Source organism: Triturus cristatus, chromosome 3_1 (genome assembly GCF_964204655.1).
Source record: "Triturus cristatus chromosome 3_1, aTriCri1.1, whole genome shotgun sequence".
NCBI classification, from domain to species: domain Eukaryota; kingdom Metazoa; phylum Chordata; class Amphibia; order Caudata; family Salamandridae; genus Triturus; species Triturus cristatus.
In genome coordinates, this window is record NC_140583.1 from 110,676,062 (window position 1) to 110,698,792 (window position 22,731).

The window sequence follows — 22,731 nt, forward strand, 5'->3', positions numbered from 1 at the left end:
GTATTGTTGTTCCAGCAAACTGGTATGAACGAAAACACAAAACCATTTAGAGCATACAATATGTCCAGAAAAGTGACTCAATGAGAGTGCAAAAATTTAACATTTACATTTCTGGATTGGGTTCGGCCAGAGAGTACCAGCTCTGCAGAGCTCCCACCTATGTTTAACATTCATACCATCTAAAGTTCTCCCTATAGAAAGAGAATGCAGAACAGGTAAGCATACCAAGTTAGCTTTCTTATCTTTTATTGACATTGGCTCAGTATTTCCCGTATTGTTATCTTAGAAAGTGCAGCAGTAACAAGTCCTGTCTTAAACCAGGACTTCATTTTGAAAAGCACACAAATATTTTGAATATTGACACGCACAGCTTTTAACCTGCTGGACTGTGGCATGCCTGTTCAAAAGATCATGGTTATTTCGGCCCCTTTGAAGGGGTCATCATCGCCGTCACTGGCCCACTGCTGCTCTACCCACCAGTTCCTGGGACCGTACTCTGTCCTGATGCTGGGAGGAGAAAAGGAAGGTGTACTGAGATGTGATAGCAAAAGAGTGACACCAAATGCTTAAGGTATGCAGTGGCAAAAGGACTTCCAAATGACAAAACAAACTAGAGGGTGCTGACAAAGAATACATTAGCCAGAAAATGAGAGCCTCCCAGAAGTACCACGTAAACTTGAATTAGCAAGTGGTTACAAGGCAATACGTATTCAGTGGTGGACAGGCGGTAGGGCAGTGTCTGAAAGCGCCATGTAGTAAAAAAACTGTTAGGAGAACATAGGTTAAAAATCTTCTGGAAGCTGAATGTTTCGGAAACAAATCTTCATCCATCAATGGAAACAAGACTCAAAGAGGCATGGGCTAGTACCAGTACAGTAGGGCTACTTGGCCATGTCTATCAAACTCTGCAGGGATGTAGGCACCCAAGTTTTCTCGCCCTGAACAAATATGACTCCTCGGTCTATGTATATGACAATGCGGCCAAAGGTGTAGAGCTGTTTGCCTTCATGCCGCTTGCCAATGACTGGCATGAAAACAATGTTGTGCTCCTCGGCCTTGGTCTGGATGAGGTCCTTGAAGTTCAATGGCACCGCGCTTGGTGTGACTCCGATGGCACGCTGGGCAATTGTCTCAGCATCTCTACGCTCCTGCATGGCTTCATACTGGAAGTCTTTCCGCCTCTCGGTGTGCGTCAGGTAGGCGATATTCTCCCGGGCACCCGGCTGCATGTAGGCACCTTATGTGGGGGCAAACATAACAAGAGTGTCAGAAAAAGTAACCAAAACACTCCAGTTGACTTGCCAGGCATACCAATTGCTGAATACATGTTGAAATATAGGTCATCTAATCTAAATGGCAAAGAATGCTCTTTTGGGAACAGAAACAGTTTTGCACATCTTCTGCAAGTTCCTAGTTACATAAATAATTGAGAATTAAAGGAGCTGTAGATTTACTGAACCTACACCATTTGCAGAAATAATAATGAAACTAAAAAACAGGAAAGATTTAATCTAGGGGTCTGCACTAAGAAACTTCCAAATATTTTTTACTTTACAAAAAACAAATAGCAGTCACGCATCCTGTCACAAGATGAAGTATACACAGCATGCGATCTACAACAACATATGCAGAAAACCTAATACATCACTGGGCTTTTTAGTCAACAACTTCCCCTCTTCCAATAAAACTGTCCGCTCTGTTCTCAAAATTAAATGGTTCTTTAACCAAGTGGCTATCTCAATGGGGACCCAGAATTTAGGGAAGCTGTAAGAATTTGGGTTTTAGTTGAGTGGGGTTAAGTACCCATCTCAGGTAATAATCACAATCCTTGTCAGAGTGAACCACTAAAGTGACTAAATTAACCTGAATTCAACCCCCTGATAGCTATGGCACAGAACAGACCGGCTTAACTTCGAGGCAATGTGTAAATTATTTATGCAGTGCCTAAAGAGTAATAAAGTCAAAACGCCAAACAATAAAAATCCCAAAATGAAAATCGAAAAGTAGAGTAACATTTATTAGAACATTGGAATGTTGAGCAATCCATTGGAGACAATGGGGTGTCCAGGCTTCTGCTGGCTGGCAGAACCCGGAGAGCAACATTCCAATGTTATTTTTCTTTCACAACTGCTGCTGTGAACAAAGGCCTCTCGGAGTCCAGGGCGATTTAAACCCTCTCAGGCTTCGAGAGGCATTTGTTTTTGCTAATTAGAATTTTAATGTCTAATGTCCAAGCAGGCTCTATCAGCCAATAAATGCCCGCTTCCTTGTTAAACATTAGAGCGGGCGTTTAATGGCAGGTAGAGCCTGCTAGGTCAGGCTATAAGGCTATAATAAATAATGACAACAAAATGACATCAATCTAATAAGGGGATTGGGAGATACAAATGTTTTAAGTTTTAGAAATAGTAGTAGAAATAACACTACGAAGCACAAAGTGCCAATGATAGTGAATGGTTATGGTAAAATAGGATCTAGGCAGAATTTGATGCTAAAGGCAATGTAGTGCTGGTTGAATACACTAACCAGAGTCGACCAGGTCAGAGATTTTACTTTGGCACTTTAGTTCTGTAAGCTCCAATTCACTACTGAAGTGCACTTCTAAGGCCTCCCAGGACCCCAATGAAGGCACTTAGAGACTCACAGGATAACAGGAGAGTCCAGAACCCGTCCAATTATTTGCCACTGGTCAGTTGGGCAGCTGCAGTAAAAGGCCTGTCGAATCTTGTGTCTCTGTAGCTTTGACAGGAGGTCAGCCTTATGACCTTTGGAGTCCACTTCTTTATGCTGGGTACAAGAGGGAGAGCAGGTCGTCTTTTAGGCTCGTCTCAGGGAGTAGGTTCAGTCTTCTACTGATCTGCCACAGGCCCGGGAGTGTTCTGAAAAGGGTGCCTGGAGGTGCCACATTTAAGCTACTGGGTGGGAATGACATCTGGGGATGCTCTAACCAATGGGGTAAGTATCGTGTAATAGAGGAACGGTATGTCTCTTCTTTCTTTCTCTCTTTTTTCTTCTTTTATCATATGTTGGTACCATTTTTCATCATTTGTTTTTTTGAGTCACTGGTGCAGTTTCTTTATGCATGGGAGTCAGGACCCCACTCCCCTCCCTCTCATGGTCACTAGTGGATTTTTTGGCATTGGCCCCTTCTGCCTTTTTTTGTCTATCCCTATATTGTGGGTTCTCATGCGGATGTGTTCTGGACATAGGTATGCTTAGTGTTTATGATTGGAACTAGATCATATTCGGTGGACTATTTTCTTGAGTTCCAATATTGGCAAAGAACTTGGCCACTTTTTTCATATAACTGACATATACATTTGTTCCCTAACTTAGCTGTTTTTGTTTCTTATCTTATTTTATGATGTTGCATAACCCTCATCTCTATGATCAATTGTCCATATGTTTGGAGTATGGTCTTTTGTATTGTAATTATATGTTTGATCTTAAATAATGTATAATGTATTATGAGGTCACACATAAAACAAAAAACATCTGTCATTTATGTATTTAATTGTGTTACATGTGTCATCTTAAACGCTGTACATATTGTTTGTGCACATTACTGTTTCTACATGTTGTTTTATATGTGTTTTTAATTTACAGCCCTGAAGAAGTTCTGTTGTAGAACAAAACGCGTTGGATGTGGCTCTTTTAAGTAAAAAACAATAAAGCATGAACCATATATATTTTTTCAAAACGGACTGGGCAAAACATGATTTGATTGTATACATTTGGGAAGTGGTGCAGATTTGATAAAGTTTATAAATGGGGTAAATATCCTCATGGCTAACACTACCTACTTTGAGCATTTTCTAGATGACAAACTCTTTGGTCATACTCAAACTTGGGGCTAAGCGCTACGGTGTGAGTGGGGAGTGTACTTTGGTAGGCCTGGTGTCTTCTCACATCTAACACTAAAATCCAGTTTAAGGCAGTACCTTTATCCCCAAAAAACCCAGAGCCAGGAGACTGGGTTAAATCAAAGTCAAGCTTTTAGCAACCCCACAGTGGAGGCACACAAAATGTTCTGGAATTCTGTTTACCACCTTTGAAGGGTGCTTCAATAATATATGGAAAGCCAGCAGACCTGTCAAAGAGGCCGTGAAACTATAATGTCAAAGAAGGCCCACTAGGTTTGGGGCCTGACTGGCTGATAAGACAACAGAGGTAGTGTCACTTAACATTTGCCTGTGAAATGGGAGGCCTCTCTGAAGTGTACCGTAGGTGTCTTATGAAAGGCCCCAGCAGACCTGTCAAGCATGATGTAACATTCAAGCAAGACTTGACACTTTACTGTTAAGAAGGATCCTCCCAGCCCCCACTTCGGATATTCTGTCTGTGTCAGGGGGGTCATACATGTCAGCCTATTGTTTTGTTTCTGGGTGCAAGTTCACACCTCATTCACACCTACTTAAATACAAATTATTGGCTGGCCTAAGTGGGAGGTCAAAATACAGATTTGTTTGGATTCCAGGGAGTTCCGATAGGATCAAAGTATGTTTTTTAAAGTTACTTGTCTTAAATATTTAAAACAAATCCAACTTCAAGATTGAATTGGATTTTTAACTCTAATAAAAAGTTGTTTATTGATCTAACTAGTCCCATCACCCAGGGAACAGGATTCGTATTTAATATTGCATCCAAGTGTTTGCCTATGTAACAGCCAAGCCTGCTACAAACCTGAAAATAGTTGCAAGGCATTTTTACTCCAGTGACAGTCAACAAGAAACATTTACATACTCTACTCTCTAATACCATACACTTTGCCTTAATGGGCAGTGAGTTATTAATATTTAAAAAAGTGGGTTTAGGCCTGCCAAATGGGTTATTCTGACATACCAATTCCAATTCAATTGTTCTTTATTTCGGTCTCTTGGACCATAAAAGAATTACAGCATAAAAGAAATTCATAACATTGGAATACAGTTACAAAATTTGCAGTTTAAACCTGCACGGCCAAAGTACTGGTAGGAGCCCTTCAGTCATGTTTGCGTTGTCACTGCAGTTAGCGGCACAATGATTGCTGCAGCCAACTGGTGACATTTGACTTACAGACCCTCGGGACACTGTGGGTACCACATACTAGGAACTTATAGGTACATTACATATGCCAATAAGGAGTATACCAATTTTACCATGTTGAAAGGAGGAGCACAAGCACTTTGTGTACTGAACCACTGCTAACCAGTGAGAGTCTGTTAGACCTGGCACCATTGGCGTGGGTTTCCCTTCCATTTTTTGCTGTTACCTCCTGTGTTTCTGCTGGTCTAGATGCTTTGGGCACTTTGCCACTGTTATTTAGTGCCAAAGTGCAAATGCTCCCTATTGTAAATTGTTGTTATGAATTAGTGACTCCATGATTGGCTTATTTGATTTACTTGTCAGATCCTAGTACAGTGCACCATGTGTGCCCAGGGCCTGTAAATCCAATGTTGATGGTGGCCTTGCAGCACTGGTTGTGCCACCCACAGAAGCAGCTTCGAAAATATGGCTCAGGCCTGCTATTGCAAAGCCTGTGTGCAGTCTGGGACTGCCATGTCGACTCGGCAAGTGCACCCACTTGCCATTCCCTAAACCTTCCCTTTTCTACATGTCAGTCACCCCTATTGGCAGAGTGCATTGTATGTGAAAGGTAGGACATGCCCTGATGTGTGTCGCATGTCCTGATAGTGAATTACAGCCAATTTAGTTTTTCACTAGTTTTTCACTATTGCAAGGCTATTTGTTCCCATAGGCTAGAATGGGCAGTTTGATTATAACATCTTATAATACTAACTGACCCTAAGAACAAGATAGGAAAATAAAGTTTAGTATGCCTGAACTCAGAATGTTAAAATACATCTTTTAGTGTGGGTGATTTTTACATTCTGTGTTTTAGAAAGTAGGTATTTTCTTGCCTAACCATCCTGTATGCCTCTGCTTGGTTTGTCTATTCCATGTCTCGTTTGTGAGTGACAGGGGGCTGTAGAGGGCTCCAGCAGTCTGATGAGTCAGGGCTGGGTTGAATAGAGAGTAGGGGGAGGAGATTTCTTCTCAACTACCTGGGCCAGGTTTGCTTTCAACAATGCTGTCTCCACCTCCTGCAAGGAAGCTACACCAGGGAGGACAGAACTGGTTTTGGCTTGGCACAGACACTCTCTGCCTTCAGAGAACAAAGGATTTAGTAGTATAAATATTGGGGCCCAGACCCCAGAACTTTAGATCACTTCTGGGAATCAAGACAAACCTTTGCCAAGGAGAGAAGCCAAGGAAGCTGAAGGAGGAGACTGCCCCTGTGCTGTTTGGGGTTGGCCTGCAATGGTTACTTATTGCCAAGGAAAGGAGAAACGGAACTTTGTGTGTACTTAAACTATCTTCAAGGGCTTGAAGCTGAGATTGCCTCCTGTTCTGAAGTATCAGGGACACAAAGACTTCATCACCAGCTCACCCTGAATTTCCTTGATGGGAATTCTACCTGCAGAGATGTGTCTGCTGTTGTTTTGGGCCCTCTAGAGACTGCGTGTCGCTGGGAGTGCGACGCAATGAGGAAAAAGCGTGTTTCGCAGCTGCAGCAGTTGCCGCCGCATCGCCGAGGAAGCGTGTTGTTGCCGCAGCTGTTCGCTCTCGCATCGTCAAAGAAGCATGTTGCATCACCGGAGAAGCGTGTCGCAGGGCCTGTCACGGCTCAAGAAACCATCGATATCGTCGCAAGGCCTCCGGGCGTGCACGCATCGCATCCACTTTGTCACATCGCATCAAAGACTCCATTTTGTCGCATCGCACCAGGTCGTCGCATCGCATCGCGGCACCATCTTGTCGTATCGTAACCAGAATGCAGTAAGAAACCGACCTATCCGGTAAGGAACCGACGCATCAACTTCCCTGCGCTGCAGTAAGGAACCTATGCATCACCTTCCCTGAAGCAAGGAACCGACGCATCACCTTTCCTGCCACCCTTTTGTTTGTTTTGCGTGACGCATCCAAGGGACTTTGAGAGTAAAGGGTCGCTTTTACCATCTACATTGAACTAAGCTATTTCTCCCATCTGAAAGTCATATTTTTTAATACTGTATTGTGGATTTTTGTCGTTTAGCCTTGTGTTAAGTCCAGATAAAGATTACCTATTTTTATAAACTGGTGTGGTGTCCATTTGTAGTGTTTTCACTGTATTATTGTATGTGTTCACAAATGCTTTACACACTGCCTCTGAGATAAGCCTGCCTGCTCGTGCAATGCTACCAACGGGGTGGGCAGGGGTTATTTTAGGAGTGTAGTAGGGTCCCTTTCCTTAGAGGAAAGGGACCCTACTTGGTCAAAGGTACCTACCTCTGCCAACTAGAGACTCCTATTTCTAACAGAGTTATATGTGCAGCAAAAACAGGGTTCAACAAAAAGCCCCAAAATTCAGATTAAACATGCAGAAAGGGCAAATTTCCAACAGGAGCGGAGATGGCAAATGCAGGTGTACGTGCCTGCATGTAGCTCTACCTCAGTCCAGATGGGGACTTTGTAGTGCTATAATATCGCCTGACAATGTTCAAATATTGTTTACAAAAATATCCCCAGAGGAGGCAATACCATAAAATCTAGACCCAATAGGCTAATCATTTTGAATATAATATTTAGTACACAATAATTCTGGGAGATTATATTTCTGACTACGATATTATGACTTGCAACCTATGGCAAGGAGGTGATGTGCTACTAAATTAGGATTGTATCATTGTAACCATGAAAAGGCAAATCCTTCAAACTGCTTTTTTAACTACGGAAAGATAAGACCCTCAATTCTGCTTTTTAAACTTAGAAAAAACACTACATTATGTGTTCATGACAAAAGACATCTTTGCTCAAGGTAAGCAAATTTAGAATACCATGCGGGCAACTGAGAAAAATCTGTCTTCAAATTCTTTTAAACAGACGTTCTATCAACAGACACTCCTGCCAGCCCGGATACAACTGATATGTCCATCGGTATACCCTTCCTCTCAAGCTACTGTCTTCTCTTTAAGGATGGGAAAAGTTCAGCCACTTGCAGCGACCTTATGTGCCTGCATCTTAAGTGTGAGCGGCTCACCTGTTGTCCTGCCTTGTTTGTAGTTTTGGCATTTTCCACTATACACAATTATGAGAGTGTAAATCAATATTGGAGTGGACGAACTACTCCAAAATTACATCAGTTTATTGGACTTTGGAGTTTTAAGGCAATCCACTCCAAACCATTGCATTTTGTCAAAAGGCACTTAACTCAGCAAAAATAGAAACTCGACTATATTAAGAGGTCAAACATAACCTGGTCTCAATGCTTATGAATGTCACAATATAAATAATAAATAACCACAAAATTATACGGTGCTGAGTACTATGAAGGTCAGCACTCAAGATCAGTTGCTATGAATAAAAATGAATGTGTCCACAAACCTCAACTCAAATACTATTCAATTATCAATTTCTAAATTTCCCTTGAATTTTTTTATGTTCTAAGGAAACAATAGGCAATGCACTCACCCACACTGGTAGCAACTGCCCGGTTCATGATATCAAGGGCCTCGTTGAACTTCTCTTTGATGGTCGGGTGGGCCAGCACCTGGTCAGAGAACATGGACTTCCATCCCAGATACCACTTGGTGATTTCTTCATAATTAGGATTGTTGCTTAGCCAGGAGCACAGAACCTGAGCACGTACAGGGTGAAAATGTGTTTTAACAGAATCATGAACGTGTGATAAAGTGTATGTTTCTAAGAACAGTTATTACAATACATGAATATTTAGAAGTATCTCGTTAGATTCCTAAAGAAAAAAGAAATAGTAGAGTACTGACCTACACTGTATCCCCCTCATATAGCAGTGAAGTTAGAGAATGACAATAAAGGTCAACGACCAGATTACAGGCACCAGCATAACGCTGCACAACATGTAATCGGTACCTTTGAGCTCTCACCAGATAGGTTTGCAGATAAACGGTCTGCTGTTGTGCAACAGATAACAAAATCCAACTGCAGAGTTCCCTACTGCTGTGCCTTTGAACGTGGGGCCAAAGATCTGGCTGGTACTTGTCAACAATATCTCTTGGCTACGCACTGAAATTCAAGGAGAAACCTGTCCGAAGTATATTTATTTAAAAAGACTGATGCAACCTAGTTCATTTAGACGGTGTTGGGGCCTTGGCTTCATTTACAATCAACGCTTATCCTCCCCGCCTGTGATGCTGCTATCTGACTGTTTCTATTTAAAATCCTTATTGCACTTTAATGATATGATGGTTATCATTCCAGTGTTTAGGTTATTTTAATGTAGCTTTTAGAGAGGCCCATTTTTGGCAAAAGACTTCAAGTCTATCTTGCAAAAGCACTGCACTGAAATTGATATATGTTGCCAGAAGTATGTTTCCTTTATTTCCTCCCCAAAAGAAAATCAGGGCTTACAAATCAATATCTGGCAAGATGGGAGGCTGGGGTTGCAGCTCCTGCTTATAGTTTGATGCTAAAGGCACACAAGTTAATTAAACTGAAAGCATTCAGAGTAATCCCAAAGGGAGACCAGCATTGATGACCCCTGCACTGACATTGTAAGATGGATGTGGTCCAAAAGAATTAGAGAAGTGGAGAGTAGAACTGGAAGAATTTGGTGTGTTATGCTTCTTGTGATGCAGAGCAGCAATCCCCAAACTAGCAGCCTCCTTCTTATCAACTAGGTCTTACACTGAGCAGGAGTAGGTCAGTCTAAAGGTAAGGAGGAAGATGTGGATACCTAATTGGAATTCTAACTCAACTTACTGAAGCAACACATTCCCTCAACCAGTGTTGCAGTTTCGAGGGCACTATCTGAACAGGACAGTAATTAGTTTCAGGCGGCACAACAGGTGGAAATAATGTAAATAAGCATGGGTGCAGAACTGATCATGTGAAGGGGTCTTAACTGTATCTACGCTGTCACATATGTAAAGCCCTGAACCGAAAAGCTTTGAGAAACACATTTCGGTCCTGTTTGGACAAGATTCAGCCCACTAAAAAAAATCAAAGAAGGAAAAAATATATATATTACCATTAGCATTTAAAAGAAATCATAATGACTGTAGGAAGCTGGCTCTGTATATACTATACCAAAATGAGATATAGTGTGCACAGAGTCCAGTGGAACCCCAAAGGTAGCAGAGGTAAAAGTAGATAGCACCTTACTTTCCATTTGTGGTAGTGTGGGCAAGCAATAAGACTTAATCATAGAGTAGTGTTAAGCATTTGGTGTACACACTCAGGCAGCAAACGATGTCACACACTCAGAGACTGAACTCAGACCAATTTGTTTGTATCAAAAATATAATTTATTTCTAGAACCAAGCCAAGCCTGGTGCAGGTAAGTGAAATAGTACTTTGCAAAATCTTATGTAATGATTGACAGCTGAATCCAAGTTCAAATGCCGTTGGTTGAATTACAGGTAAGTCAACAGTTTGAAATTACTTTTCAGTTACTTTACAGATTACTATGTATGTTCCTTTTAGATTACTTTCCAGATTACTTTTGCTAATCAGTGTGGTATGTCTAAATATCACACTCAGACATCTAGACAAAAGGTAAATAACTCACTTTTAGTACATATGCAGTTTTTCAATGTCCATACAAACCAACTCCACACAGAACAATTATCAAGGAAAATATGTCGATGTATTCCTATGCAAAAAAATGAAGTTAATGGTTTGCAGTTAAGTACTTATTTGTAGGAGTTGTTATTCTGGTGCTAGAACCTGGGTTACCCTAGAGTCGAGGATGCACTCTCAAAACACCCTCAGCGGCACTAGGGCGGCCAGGTGCTGAGTGCTGAGGCCCAATGTTATCCAATTGGGATAGGGCGCCTCCCGTTGGTGGATGCTCACGAGCAAGCCACAGGGTTGTAGGCTCAAGGCAAAGAGGGATCTGAGTTAGCGCCCAAAGTACACCCGCAGCAGCGCAGGGGTGGCTGGGTGCGTGGTGCTGCTTTGGCTTCGGGCCCTGTTGTTTTCAATGAGGATTCTCCAGTTGCAACAAAGACTGCAGACTCTGGGACGAAGATCTTCTGGAGGCAACCACCAGGTGTAAGGGTAAGCTAGGATGCCTGGGGATGCTGGGACACCGTTGATTGGGCCACCCAAGGCCGTGGGACGTTTGGGTGCAGGGGTGTCTTTAGGTGTTGCTGTCATGGAGCTCCTCCAGAAAGAGACTGCAAGGGTCGTTTGGAGAGTCGAGGCAGGTCCGAGATCACCAGATCTCAGGTCAGGATTGCCGGAGAGACCTCCTCGTTGTGCTGGGCTACTCGAACTCGGGCTGGAGGCGTCAGGTGCAGAGTGGTGTAGACTCAGGGTATTGGCTGGGGCCAGAGTCTGTTGGTTAGGACATCCGGTGCTCACGGGAGACAAAGTCTTGAGTTTGGCAGGGCAGGTGCTTCGGGTTCTTGAGGCTCCTGGCTGCAGGACACGCCGGGATTTTGCTGGATTAGGTTGGAGGTGGGGACAGGTCGGTGGGGCTGGGGCCAAGTCAGTGGGCATCCTCCTCTTCTTAGTTTCAGCACAGCTTCTTCTGTCCTTCTGTTCTTCTTGGTCAGTTCTCGACTGAGGAGGCAAGGTTCGGGGTTGGCCGTAAATACTAGATTGAGGGGGTTACAGGTCAGTAAAGGTTGGGACCAATGAGTCCCTTCTTTGGGGTGGGTACACCCCCTATTATGGCACCCTCGAGTGGAAGGGGGGCATATGTCTCTCTCTGGGTGGCTTGGTCTCCCCATCTGCAAGATGGCGGGGACTGAGGGTTGTGCTTCACCTCGTCTCCCCCACCTGAGGGGTGTGGTTGGCAAAGGTGGGCACACCTTCCTTCACACTTGGTTTTCCCGCCCAACGTGGGGGGTCAGAACCGGTTGGAGCAAGTTGCTGGAAGTAGCAAAGGGCTGGGGAAGCTCACAAAGACGGCAAGCCTTTGAAGCTTCCCCTTCGTGAACCCTGCCCATCCTGGGGGCAGAGGCTAGGCACCTCGTCCCAGGATGTGCATTGTTCCAGACCCCCAAGAGCAGCAGGCTCTTGACCCAGGGGTCCAGAAACATGGCTGGTGGTGGCAGCTAGTGAGCAGCCACTCAGCCAGAACACTAGTGTTAGGTCGATTTCAAGGGGTATCACTATGTGCATTTTTCATTAAATCCCACAATGGCATCAGTGTGGCTTTAATGTGCTGAGAAGTTTGATACCAAATTTCCATAAGCCAATATCGTGCTGTGGTGTTCGTAATGACAAACACCCAGTACCATATACTCTTAATGGCATTACTGCACTAACAATGTCTAAGAATGGACTTAGACACTGTAGGGGTACAGGGCTCATACACCTGTACCCTCACTACTGGTATAGTGCACCCGGCTAGATGGGTAACTGACCTATGCCAGGATAGTGGGTTGTAGGCATGGCACACAGGGAAGTGTGCCATGTCGACTCTACCCATTGTTCTTGGGGGGGGGGGGGGGGGGGGGGGGGCGGAGAGGAGAGAGGAGGCGAGAGGCGGAGAGAGTAGAAGGAGGAGAGAGGAGAAGGAGGAGTGAGGAGAAGGAGGAGTGAGGAGAAGGAGGAGAGAGGAGGGAGGAGGAGGAGGAGGAGGAGGAGGAGGAGGGGAGGTGGGTGGGTGTGTGGGTGTGTAAAGGTACAGAGCCTCTAAGGGTGGCACAATAAGTACTGCAGCCCTAACAGGCCTTCCCTGGGCACAGTGCCCTGGGACTGACCTGTGGCCAAAGAGGGCCAATTGGGTCTCGTCTCAGTGCAGTTTTAGGGAAAGAACATAGGCCCTGGGTACCTGATAGGCAGGAACCCGAGGCACACTCAGCCAAAGTACATCAACAGTTTGGCAAAAAGTATGGGTGACCATGCAAAAAGAGGGCACTTTCTCACAATGACCACAATCAAGCAGTAAATATTAGACATAGAAAGGTTTGTATTCATATGTTATTTTCTGCTCTGTTCCCATCAACAGGGCGATATAGAGGATACATTTAAAAGGGGAGTAATAGCATCAAATAGAAAATTCAGAATTAAAAGTGGTTGACAACAATGTTATTGCTAAACCGAGTAGTGTGAAGTTGTGGGCCACTGTAGAATTTATAATACTTTTTTATTTCTTTTACTTACAGTGTGCACCCCATGCACTGTTCAAGTACACTCTAACACACAGGTCAGTGCACAACAGTTAAGAACACAAAATCAATTTTTGAGTCAAAAGACAGAAGACGTGAAATACTGACCTGCAGCCACTTTGTGAAGAAGCTTTTCTCAAGTAGTCCAACCAGGCTGGAGACAGAAATCATTCCCTCCCAGTCAATTACCCAGGAGAAGGAATCCATGTGCTGCTGGTGAGGGTTGATGACAAACTCATTTAGACACAGGGCTGTGAATGACAAATAGAAGATTTATCCAAGGCACAAGTCAGAAATGGGATCAGACACTACACTATAGGTCATAATTAAGCACTGTCTGCACAAAAACTGTAGCCAACAAGATTTTACTTCCTACTATTTTACAATGTTTTTTTCCTCCAGGACTAAATGTGGTTTCTAAACTACTCGGATTCAAGATTAGCAGAGTAAATATTTGAAGTTGAGGGGATGTGTGACCTAGTGAGGTCATCAGGGGAAAGGAAAGGCTTAATTCTCTGGGTTTGGTTACAGGGCACCAACTTATTGATGAACTCTCTCCCACTATCATTATGATTATTTCAGAAGCATAAATTAGATGTTGTAGGAGAGCAGAGCTAAAATTCTGGAAGGTAAATAAAGATTCTGAATCATCTGTAGGTACTATCCAGGTAACACAAGAGCATCCTAACAGCAACCCAACCAATCCAAAGTAAAACTCGCCCACCAGTGCATACACCCAGCCTGCCTCAAAATAATTCAACTGACATTCTGTTTCAGAGGTCTTTAAATTTCAGCCAAAATGAACGCAGTGACAGGTAGATAAAAGCAATCTGCTCTCGATAATTCAATTTTTGTCAAGCAATGGCTAAGAACAAAAATGCAGGTTTCCAGATTTCACAGCTGCCATTTTGCCACATTACTATAACCCTTCCCACGTACGTCAGATTAAAATAATGCAAATACAAAGATAACAGCCAAAGGAAATGGTAGGACTAGTACCAAAGCACTTTGAAAGGTTTTGGGTATAAAGAACATCTAAAAGAAAATCAGTTATTGCTTGTAAACCTTGGTACTTATAAATAGGTATCATCATTAAATTCCCTAAAGTAGAATATCTATGTGTTGGATCCAAAATGTATCACACTACAGGAGGATACCGGGAACAACATCTAAAAAAAGCATTAGAAAGCTCTAAAAAATATTCAAAATAAAATCACATTTAATGGCAATAATGTCTGTGTGTTGTTATTCACCAATTCAATCAGAATTAAAACTAAAGTTAAGTAAATAAATGGACTAAAACATACTTTAATACTTCCCTTACAAAAATAAAGCAGGAAATAGGGTCACATTGGTAACACATTTACTAGAGGGGAATAGAGAATGTCATTTCAAGGCATCCCACTGCTGCCATGTCCCAGAAAGAAATGCAACAGTTCAGGGTGGTTCATTTTGACAGGCCTAATAGAGAAAGGCTATGAATTGTTACTCTTCTAATCATTCCCTTGGTATATGTGAGAACCAGGCCAGTTCTTTAGAAATTGAGTGAAGAAAGGAATGAAAGAACTAGTACTACAAGCATATAATGTTTCCTTCAAATTATTTTATTTAACATTCTTAGATCTGTCAATTTCTCGCCTAAATGGAAGATGAAACCTCAGGAGAATTGGGAGTAGCAGTGAAATATATATTTTAATTCCCAGATAAGTTTCACCTATAGGTATGAGCACTTGGGAGCCATAATCCAGGCAGGAGTGTCTAACAACAGATCTCATGCTGTCGTTTTGCTAATTTCATTTAGAGTAGCAGTGTGGACCTTGGCCAATTGAGATTTGTTCGCATGTACAGATGTCTTTGAATTGGTTAAAACAAATACTGAAGGGCTCTCGAGTATTAACTGATCTCTCTATAGTAAAAGGCTGATTCAAAACAAAAGGGAAGATAAATTGTTTATCTTTATATGAAATATGGACACAATCTACTAGGAAAATAGAAGGGCGAGTCTAAGGGAAACATTGTCAAAAGATGCAGAATAAGGGGCATGGTTCACCATTCTAGACTATGAACTGGACACCACCAATGTCAGTTTTCAAAGCTCTTATTAATGCACAGGTTCAAAAGAAGGGCGCCTCAATTTAATAATGACAATATACTTTGATTTAGTTGCTTAAAAATGATAAATCATTGGAAGGCTGAAAAGGGATATTTCAGGAAGATGGTTTTTTGAAGGGCAAGTTGGCTAGTGAGTTAAACTGAATGGTATAAACGTTTAGTTGTCACCTGCCACGTCCTCTAGTCAATGGGTTCTCCTTGCAAGTCACACAAATTCTCTTCTATTTAAAGGTATAAGAAGATCTTGTCTGCAACCATCTCTCCTCTATGAACATGTTCACGCAGCCAGAGGTGAGCCTCAAATAACCATAATGGAGTTAATCAGGAGTCAATAGGGAAATCTTAAATATGGCAGCTGTGGTGACGCATTCTACCAGTCCATCTAGACAGGAGATCTGGTCTGCATACTAGTCTCTCGTGATCTGCCTGATTGGTAAAGTAGGCCAGGACACCACTATGGGCACGAATAAACGGCTATCTGATATAAGAGCGTGGTTGAGATGTATCTCTAGGCTGATGAAGTTCTGGGCTAAGCAAATGAGGATCTTAACCTTGAGGATGTGTAGTGTGAATGGCTCAGGCTTGCACAGGAGGATCCTGTTGCATCTCTCAGCGTCACAGGGTAGAACACCATGTAATGAGCTCTAGATATTAAAGAAAGAGCCTTTGATGTTGTAGATCATCCCAAAACTGAGTATTGATTCCAATTCAAAGTTCAGGATGGAAAAAATGTTTTTATGTCAAAGCCCTTGAGGTGAAGCAAGATGTAGACAAAAAGTTCCTCAATGCTGAGCAAGTCACTATCAGACAGGAGTCACAATTACGAAAATAGCGTCTTGACTTTATTTATTTATTTATTAATTTGTAGAGAGCATGGTTACACCACCGGTCTGTCCCCGCGCTAAGACAGAGTCTTTGAAAGATGCGACTGCAAGTTGCATGACCTGTCGAATTACACTTATTCAGTTAGCGAACAGCCAGGTCTTTAGCTGTCTACGAAATCTACTTTTGCATGGCTCTGTTCTTAGGGCAAATGGCAGGGTGTTCCAAATCTTTGCTACAAGGCACCTGTAGGAGCGTGCCAACATTTTTGCTCTGAATATTCTCGGTACTGTCACCAGTGCCTTCCCCATAGATCTTAAACTTCATCCTGGGATGTATTGGGTTAGTAGAGGTTGAAGGTACCTTGGGCCGTTCTTTAATAGAATGCGGTGACAACGGCACATTGCCTTAAACACGACTCTTTTCCACTGGCAGCCAGTGTAGTTCTGTCAGGGCTTTCTTCGGGTTGGCTCTTCTTGGAAGGGTAAGTACCAGTCGAGCCGCCGCATCCTGCACCCTCTGTAATTTGGATAGTCCTTTTATTGTAGCGCCAAGATATAGTACATTCCCGTAATCCAATTGGGAAGTTATTACCTCACGTACTATGGTTTTCCTGGCATTAGATGGTAACAGATCAAGGACTTTCCTCAGAATTTTCATGGCCCCATAGCATTTCCCTGCTACCTTCCGAATCTGATTGTCAAATGTCAACTCGGAGTCAAACCAGATTCTGAGGTTTTTCACTTCTGCTTTTGGGATAGGTAGTTGGCCCAGTGATTCAGGCCACCACACAGACGACCATATGGTTGGCACCTTGCCTACAACCATTACCTCTGTCTTATTCCCGATTAACATAAGGCAATGGCTCGACATCCCGTCTGCCACCTCTTCTCAACATTTGGAGAAGCGGATTGCTGCCTGATCCTTATCTTGAGACAGCAGTACAATTAGCTGTGTGTCATCCGCGTAGGAAACGATCGACACCTTATGTTTCTCCACTCGTTCAGCCAGTGGTCCCACATAGAGGTTGAAAAGAGTGGGGCTCAAAATTGAGCCCTGTGGAACCCCCTGGGGCAGGGGAATACTCTCAGATAAGTGTGTCTGTTGTGCAACTTGGAAGCTCCGTTCGGAAAGAAATGATGTCATCCACCTCAGAGCGCTTTGCCTGATGCCACACGCCTCTAGTGTTAGGAGAAGCAGCTTGTGTGATACGATGTCAAACGCTGAGATCCAGCAGGATCAGTGCGGCCGTTTGCCCTTGCTCTGCATATTTTCTCAGTATTTCTGTGGCCATAAGTAGTGCTGACTCCGTGGAGTGTGCTATTCTAAAACCTGACTGAGATGGGTGCAATAGATCATGCATATTGATGTGGTCTACCAGCTGTTTATTAGTTATTTTTTCTGCGATCTTGGCCACAAACGGTAATAGTGAAATAGGGCGTCAATTTTCTTTGAGGTTGTCACAGTGGGACCCCTAAAGATTTTTTGTCCATGCTTTCTTAGTAGGCTCAGTGTAGAGTTTGGGTATCTAGGCTCCTTATCCCACAGTCTCCTAAACAATATTTCATGGCAAATGTCACACACCTTAATAGTGTTTTTCTGGAAGACCGACAATACTGTACATACAGTTTGTCGAGGGATCCCTGTCAGGAGTGTGGACATCGAGTGTTCTCAGTGGTGGCGAAAAGATTGAGCCAATGTTCTCTCCTATCAAGGGAGAGACCTTGCGCCACCTTATGGTACAAAAGCCACCCGTGATCCATTAAGCGCTGACATCGGAGTATGTCCGTCCTGGCATTTAGTGATCCTGCCAGGTGGTACCTGGGTGGGGGGAGGGTGTGTGAAAAGTATAGCTGCGTGGGAAAGAAGGGTATGGCATTGCCTCTCCCAAGAATGGACAACAAGTCTGATGATCTGGCCTGCCAATCCGGAAAGAACAGTCTGATCCGAGGTGGATGATGCAGCTGTTGAGGTGCAGCATATACATCCAGGGAGTGTGCCATGGCCCTGATCTCCTTGAACCACTTCGGAGAGGAGTATGACTTGTCCCAAAACAGGTGAGTCCGAACAAATCGCATGTCCATAAGAGACTTGATATTGCCTGAAAAACCGGTGGGCAACAGCCCAACGTGTATGTATGTTTTTTTTTTTGTATAGCGCATGTACACCAACAGGTCTCTTAGCGCTTGGAAGAGGAAAGGCAGCGTCCGGGCGGGGTTGGTCTCCATGGTAGTCAGGAGTATTAGGTTGTGTCCCTAAAAAGGAAGGTTTTTAGCTGTTTCCGAAAGGGAAGCAGAGACCAGGTTCTTTACGGAGGGTGTCGGGCAGCTGGTTCCAGAGTTGTGGCAAAAGGACTGATAAAGCTCGTCCTCCTTTGGAAGCAAAGTTACCCTGAGAGCAAACCAGCTGGGCGGCTTCTGCTGAGCGAAGCGTCCGCCCTGGCACGTATTTGATTAAGTGTTCCCTCATGTACCCTGGGGCATGTCCATAAAGGGCTTTATGGGCGATACACAATCCCTTGAATTTTGATCGAAGCTTGACAGGCAGCCAGTGCAGTTTACGCAGCAGGGGGGAGGCAGGAGTTCTTCTGGGCAGTCTGAATATCAACCGGGCTGCGTCATTCTATACCACCTGTAGTTTGTTCGTGAGTTTCTGGGGGAGCCCAATATAAAGCGCGTTACCATAGTCGAGTCGCGAGGTGATAGTTGCCGAAACGATGGATTTCATAGATGAAACTGAAAGCAGGGGAACCAGTTTCCTCAGTTGTCTTAGAAGACCAGTGCATGTGCCCACCACCGAATTGACTTGGTTACTCATAGAGAGTTCGGAGTCGATCTTGATTCCCAGATTTTTTACAACTGGTGATGGGCTAGGAGAGGCCCCTAACTCTTTGGGCCAGAACAGGCCGCTCCAGGGGTTGTCTTTTACCGGAATGGCTAGGACTTCGGTTTTATCCGGATTAATTTTTAGGGAGTTTGCAGTCATCCAGTTTATTGTAAACCTAAGGATGTTTTGGACTGCCTCTTGGGCGCGGACCGAGTTATCGATCCTCAGGATGAGCTGAGTATCGTTCGCGTAGTGGCGGAAATTAGCGACACTTCAATGGCCCGTCTGATTCAATCAGTGATGTCCAAGACACAACAAATTAAGAAGCTGGCTGTGCCACAACCATCCGGTACGGCCTGTGTGAGGACCGATCGGAGATACTCAGGAATACCTGGGAGTACTTGAGCCACTGAATTTCAAAGGGCGTGGGAATAGTTCCCCGTTAGGCCACTGGCATTTACTGATCGAAGCATCCCGCGAGTGGACGAAAAGACTTGTTTACCGAACATCTCCACCCGTTTTGAATGAGTAATCAGGAACGTGTTGGTATTAGTCTTGCATGCGGTTGCCTGCACTACCAAGCTTGAGGGGAGGTGTGCTGAGACAAAAATGCTGAGTCGCCCGGGCAGGACGTTGTGTCGTGCAATCTGGTGGTTGACTGGGGGGCCAGAGCAAGGTTTGAACATGCCTCCAAGAAAGTATTCATTAGGGACTCTTTAAAAAGGGCTCAGTGGATATTTGCATCAGGTGAGGGACTTCCGTAAGAATGTTGGTCCTGACCTCCAAGTTGGGGAATTGGAGGTCAAGGACTTCGGCCGCCCTATTCATCACCATGGCTTAAAAACAACTCTCCTCTGTGGGAGTACCAGGGCGTGAAAGGAGTCCGACTCAGTGAATATATATCATGGCCACTAGCCTCCTGTGAAATGGGAGGCCAGTATCATCACCCGCTTCGTAGTCATTGGTCAAATGCACGCCAAACAGGGAATGCAGGGTGTGCGCTTAACTTTGCAGAGGCAGACGTAGTGGAGGAAGTGGGGCCCCCATGGCAGCGGAGAGCAGCCTTTGTCAAGTTTGGAGCGGTGCTGAATTGGCATCAAAGAGGACACTGGAGCCTCGTTCTTCTGGCGTCAATAGAACCAACACTGAATGCCAGGAACTGGCGTGGACAGTGCACCGGAGGCACATTCAACTGTGGAGCTCGAAGCGATGCAGTTGGGGGCCTGAAGGGTCCAGCTGGCGTAGAGGGTGAACCGGCTGGCTGTAATACGGGTGTAGAACTTCTTAGCTCTATGGTGCTCGCAGACGCGCAATGAGTTGACAAAGACCCAAAGAGAAGAGCATGGTCTCGTGGAATACTACAACATGTTTAGTAGTGGCAGGTGCCCCCGGAAACTCAGGTTGCGCTCGAACAAGTTAAAGGATCGGTTCTGTAGGCGAACGACTTCGGAAGCAAGAATAGGATGAATGGCGCCACCCCTGTGACTTCTCATGGTAGTGTGAGAGGAGGAAAGAAGCCATGTCCCACTTGGATCTCGTGTGTTTCTTCTTTGACTTACTTGAAGACTTTGAGCAAGACAAAGACCAAACAGTGGAATGAATCCCGTGACTTCTCGAAAGGGACTAAACCCAAACTTTTGACCTGGACCAGGCTTGTAGCAGAGTCTTCTGGTGCTTGACTTTGTAGAGTTTAGCCTTGCAGTCTAATATGGCCTTTAGGTTCATTGACGTGCAGTCTCTACCGGCCTTAGCGCCGTGGTCCGACCCCAGGAAAATCGGGTGAGAATCTGTCACAGGCATCTGTTTGCGACAGTCCTTACATGGCTTAAAACCAGACTTTGATATCTGACATGTCCCCTGAAACCTGAAAAACTATTTTTTGATAGCTGTAAAGATCTCAAAGAAACGAGAGGTAGTTCAGGATCAGCGTTTGATGGCTCCTCTACAGGTTCCACACATCATTTTCAGAGGGCGATGGTGTTAGCGTGGAGCCACATGGCGTTACTTACCAGCGCACAGATGTACAACAACAAAATATCTGGATTTTGTCTTGTGCCTGGGGAATATTCAAATATGCTGCTATAAGTCTCTATCAGAACTGAAAACTAAAATCAACAAAATTAATAACATTGAGTAACATCAACTGAACAACAATTGGCACTGTATTGGTTTGTTTGCTTAGCAAGTTCAAATAGTCATAGCAGTTGTTGACTGCCACTGTAAAATGGTGAATTGGGCCGCTTAAATGATTTAGATACTTCAAAGAAGATCCAGGCAAGTTTGTGAGTTATTTGTGCTTTAGCAAGAGATGACTAGTCATACTTCTGCTGGCGTAGCCAGCATTCTTTTGCTGTCTATACTACGCAGCTTTCAATATTGAAATGGTAGGAAATAGTTCAATTCCATTAAACAACACAGGAAGCAACATCATTGAGCTTTAATTCCCATTTGTAAGTCATCATATGCCCTACAAAAAAGTAATTAATAACACAACAAGAATGTCAGGTTCAAATTCAGCTGAAAAGACACAGCTTTTTCTCACCTAGTTTTGGAACAATATTTTTCACCATGAAGGCCTCCCAGGAGCCAGGGGTGAAAACATCTTTCCAGGGCTGAAGGATGAGTTTGGCAGATCCATCGCTGGGGTGCCACTTTTGCAGTGCATTGGCCAGCTTGTTCCTGATTGGCGAGTACAATGGCTCTAACCTCACCTGCATCAGTGGAAGCCAGGGGTGGATCCAGGAATGGATTGGTACTGTGTCAGTCAGTGGATTCCAGTTATCAACCTGATACAGAGTAGGAAAGAAGCATTGAGAAGGTACTCGATACATTTCAGAATTATGCTTTCAATTTTAATTGAATTTAAAAAATAAAAAAAAATATCTGTGAAATGGTTCTGATAATATAATTTATTTTAAACTCCTGACAAAACTAATAAGTAAATTCGATGTGGGGTTGTGTCATCCACTGCTAATATTTCTCCCCAAAATCTGCAGAGTTGCTATGCAAAGGCACCATGGTTTCAAGTATTTCGAATGAGCCTTTTAAAAATGATAAGAAGTGTGAACAGTATGGCGGTAAGAAATTAGTTACCTATGCACCTAGAAAAACCAGAAAATAGCAAAAAGCCAACCATTTAGCATCTACTTTGTTCGTTAATAACAGTTAAACTTACTGCTTCCCAACATCATAATGTTTTGTTAATACTCTAATTTCAAATCCTAGAATTTTCTATGACTTGATAATTCAATATTGTTCCATATGGGGGATGAAGCCAAAGGTGTTGCAGCACAGATGTGAAAGTGTGAAGCTCTTCACACATACTGATCCTAAGAAAACCGACAGATATCCATAAGGAGCAGCAACAGGTGATAGATACTGCTCGTCTGGTGTTATAACACTACTATGGTTTGCCCACAAAAGGGAATACTTCCTTGAGTGGAGCATGCTACAGAGCAAACATCAGATTAGAGAGCCTGCTGTCAGAATGGGAGAAGGAAGGCCATGGCTGCAGAAGGACTTGGAAACAACTAAGGGTAGACTCAGAGGACAAGGAGCACAACTGAAGGCAAAAATAAACACTTAAAAAATAAAGAAGCCTTAGTAATAATTATAGTTAGTGCGATGGGAAACAGGACGGGAGGCAGAGAACAGTGGGTCCTTGGTGGCAAAATCATACTATGTGTAGTAGGCTAATTCGCAATTAATCCCAATTAAGCTGTAGTTGATCCATTTGCTCTATATCAGAAAAACAATACAAACAGCTGATTCTGAGAGAACTGTGTCTTTAAGGATGAAGGTTTTTGCGATTTCAGCTATTGGAGAGTTTGGGTTCAGCAGCTTGTTAGGG

The 22,731-nt window shown here is 43.7% G+C and overlaps 1 protein-coding gene across 2 annotated transcripts in view; it reads right to left on the minus strand.

Moving 5' to 3' along the window:
- Window positions 1–229: 229 nt before the first annotated feature.
- The window catches only part of TFIP11 (tuftelin interacting protein 11), a 134,617-nt gene continuing 112,115 nt past the window's right edge, over window positions 230–22,731 (minus strand). For both annotated transcript variants that reach the window (XM_085643515.1, XM_085643516.1), the window contains 4 exons: window positions 21,424–21,667; window positions 13,230–13,372; window positions 8,491–8,656; window positions 230–1,237 (listed from right to left, as the gene is read on the minus strand). In XM_085643515.1, the coding sequence (XP_085499641.1) occupies window positions 882–1,237; window positions 8,491–8,656; window positions 13,230–13,372; window positions 21,424–21,667 (909 nt within the window). In that variant the 3' untranslated portion in view covers window positions 230–881. The remainder of the gene's footprint in view (window positions 1,238–8,490; window positions 8,657–13,229; window positions 13,373–21,423; window positions 21,668–22,731) is intronic.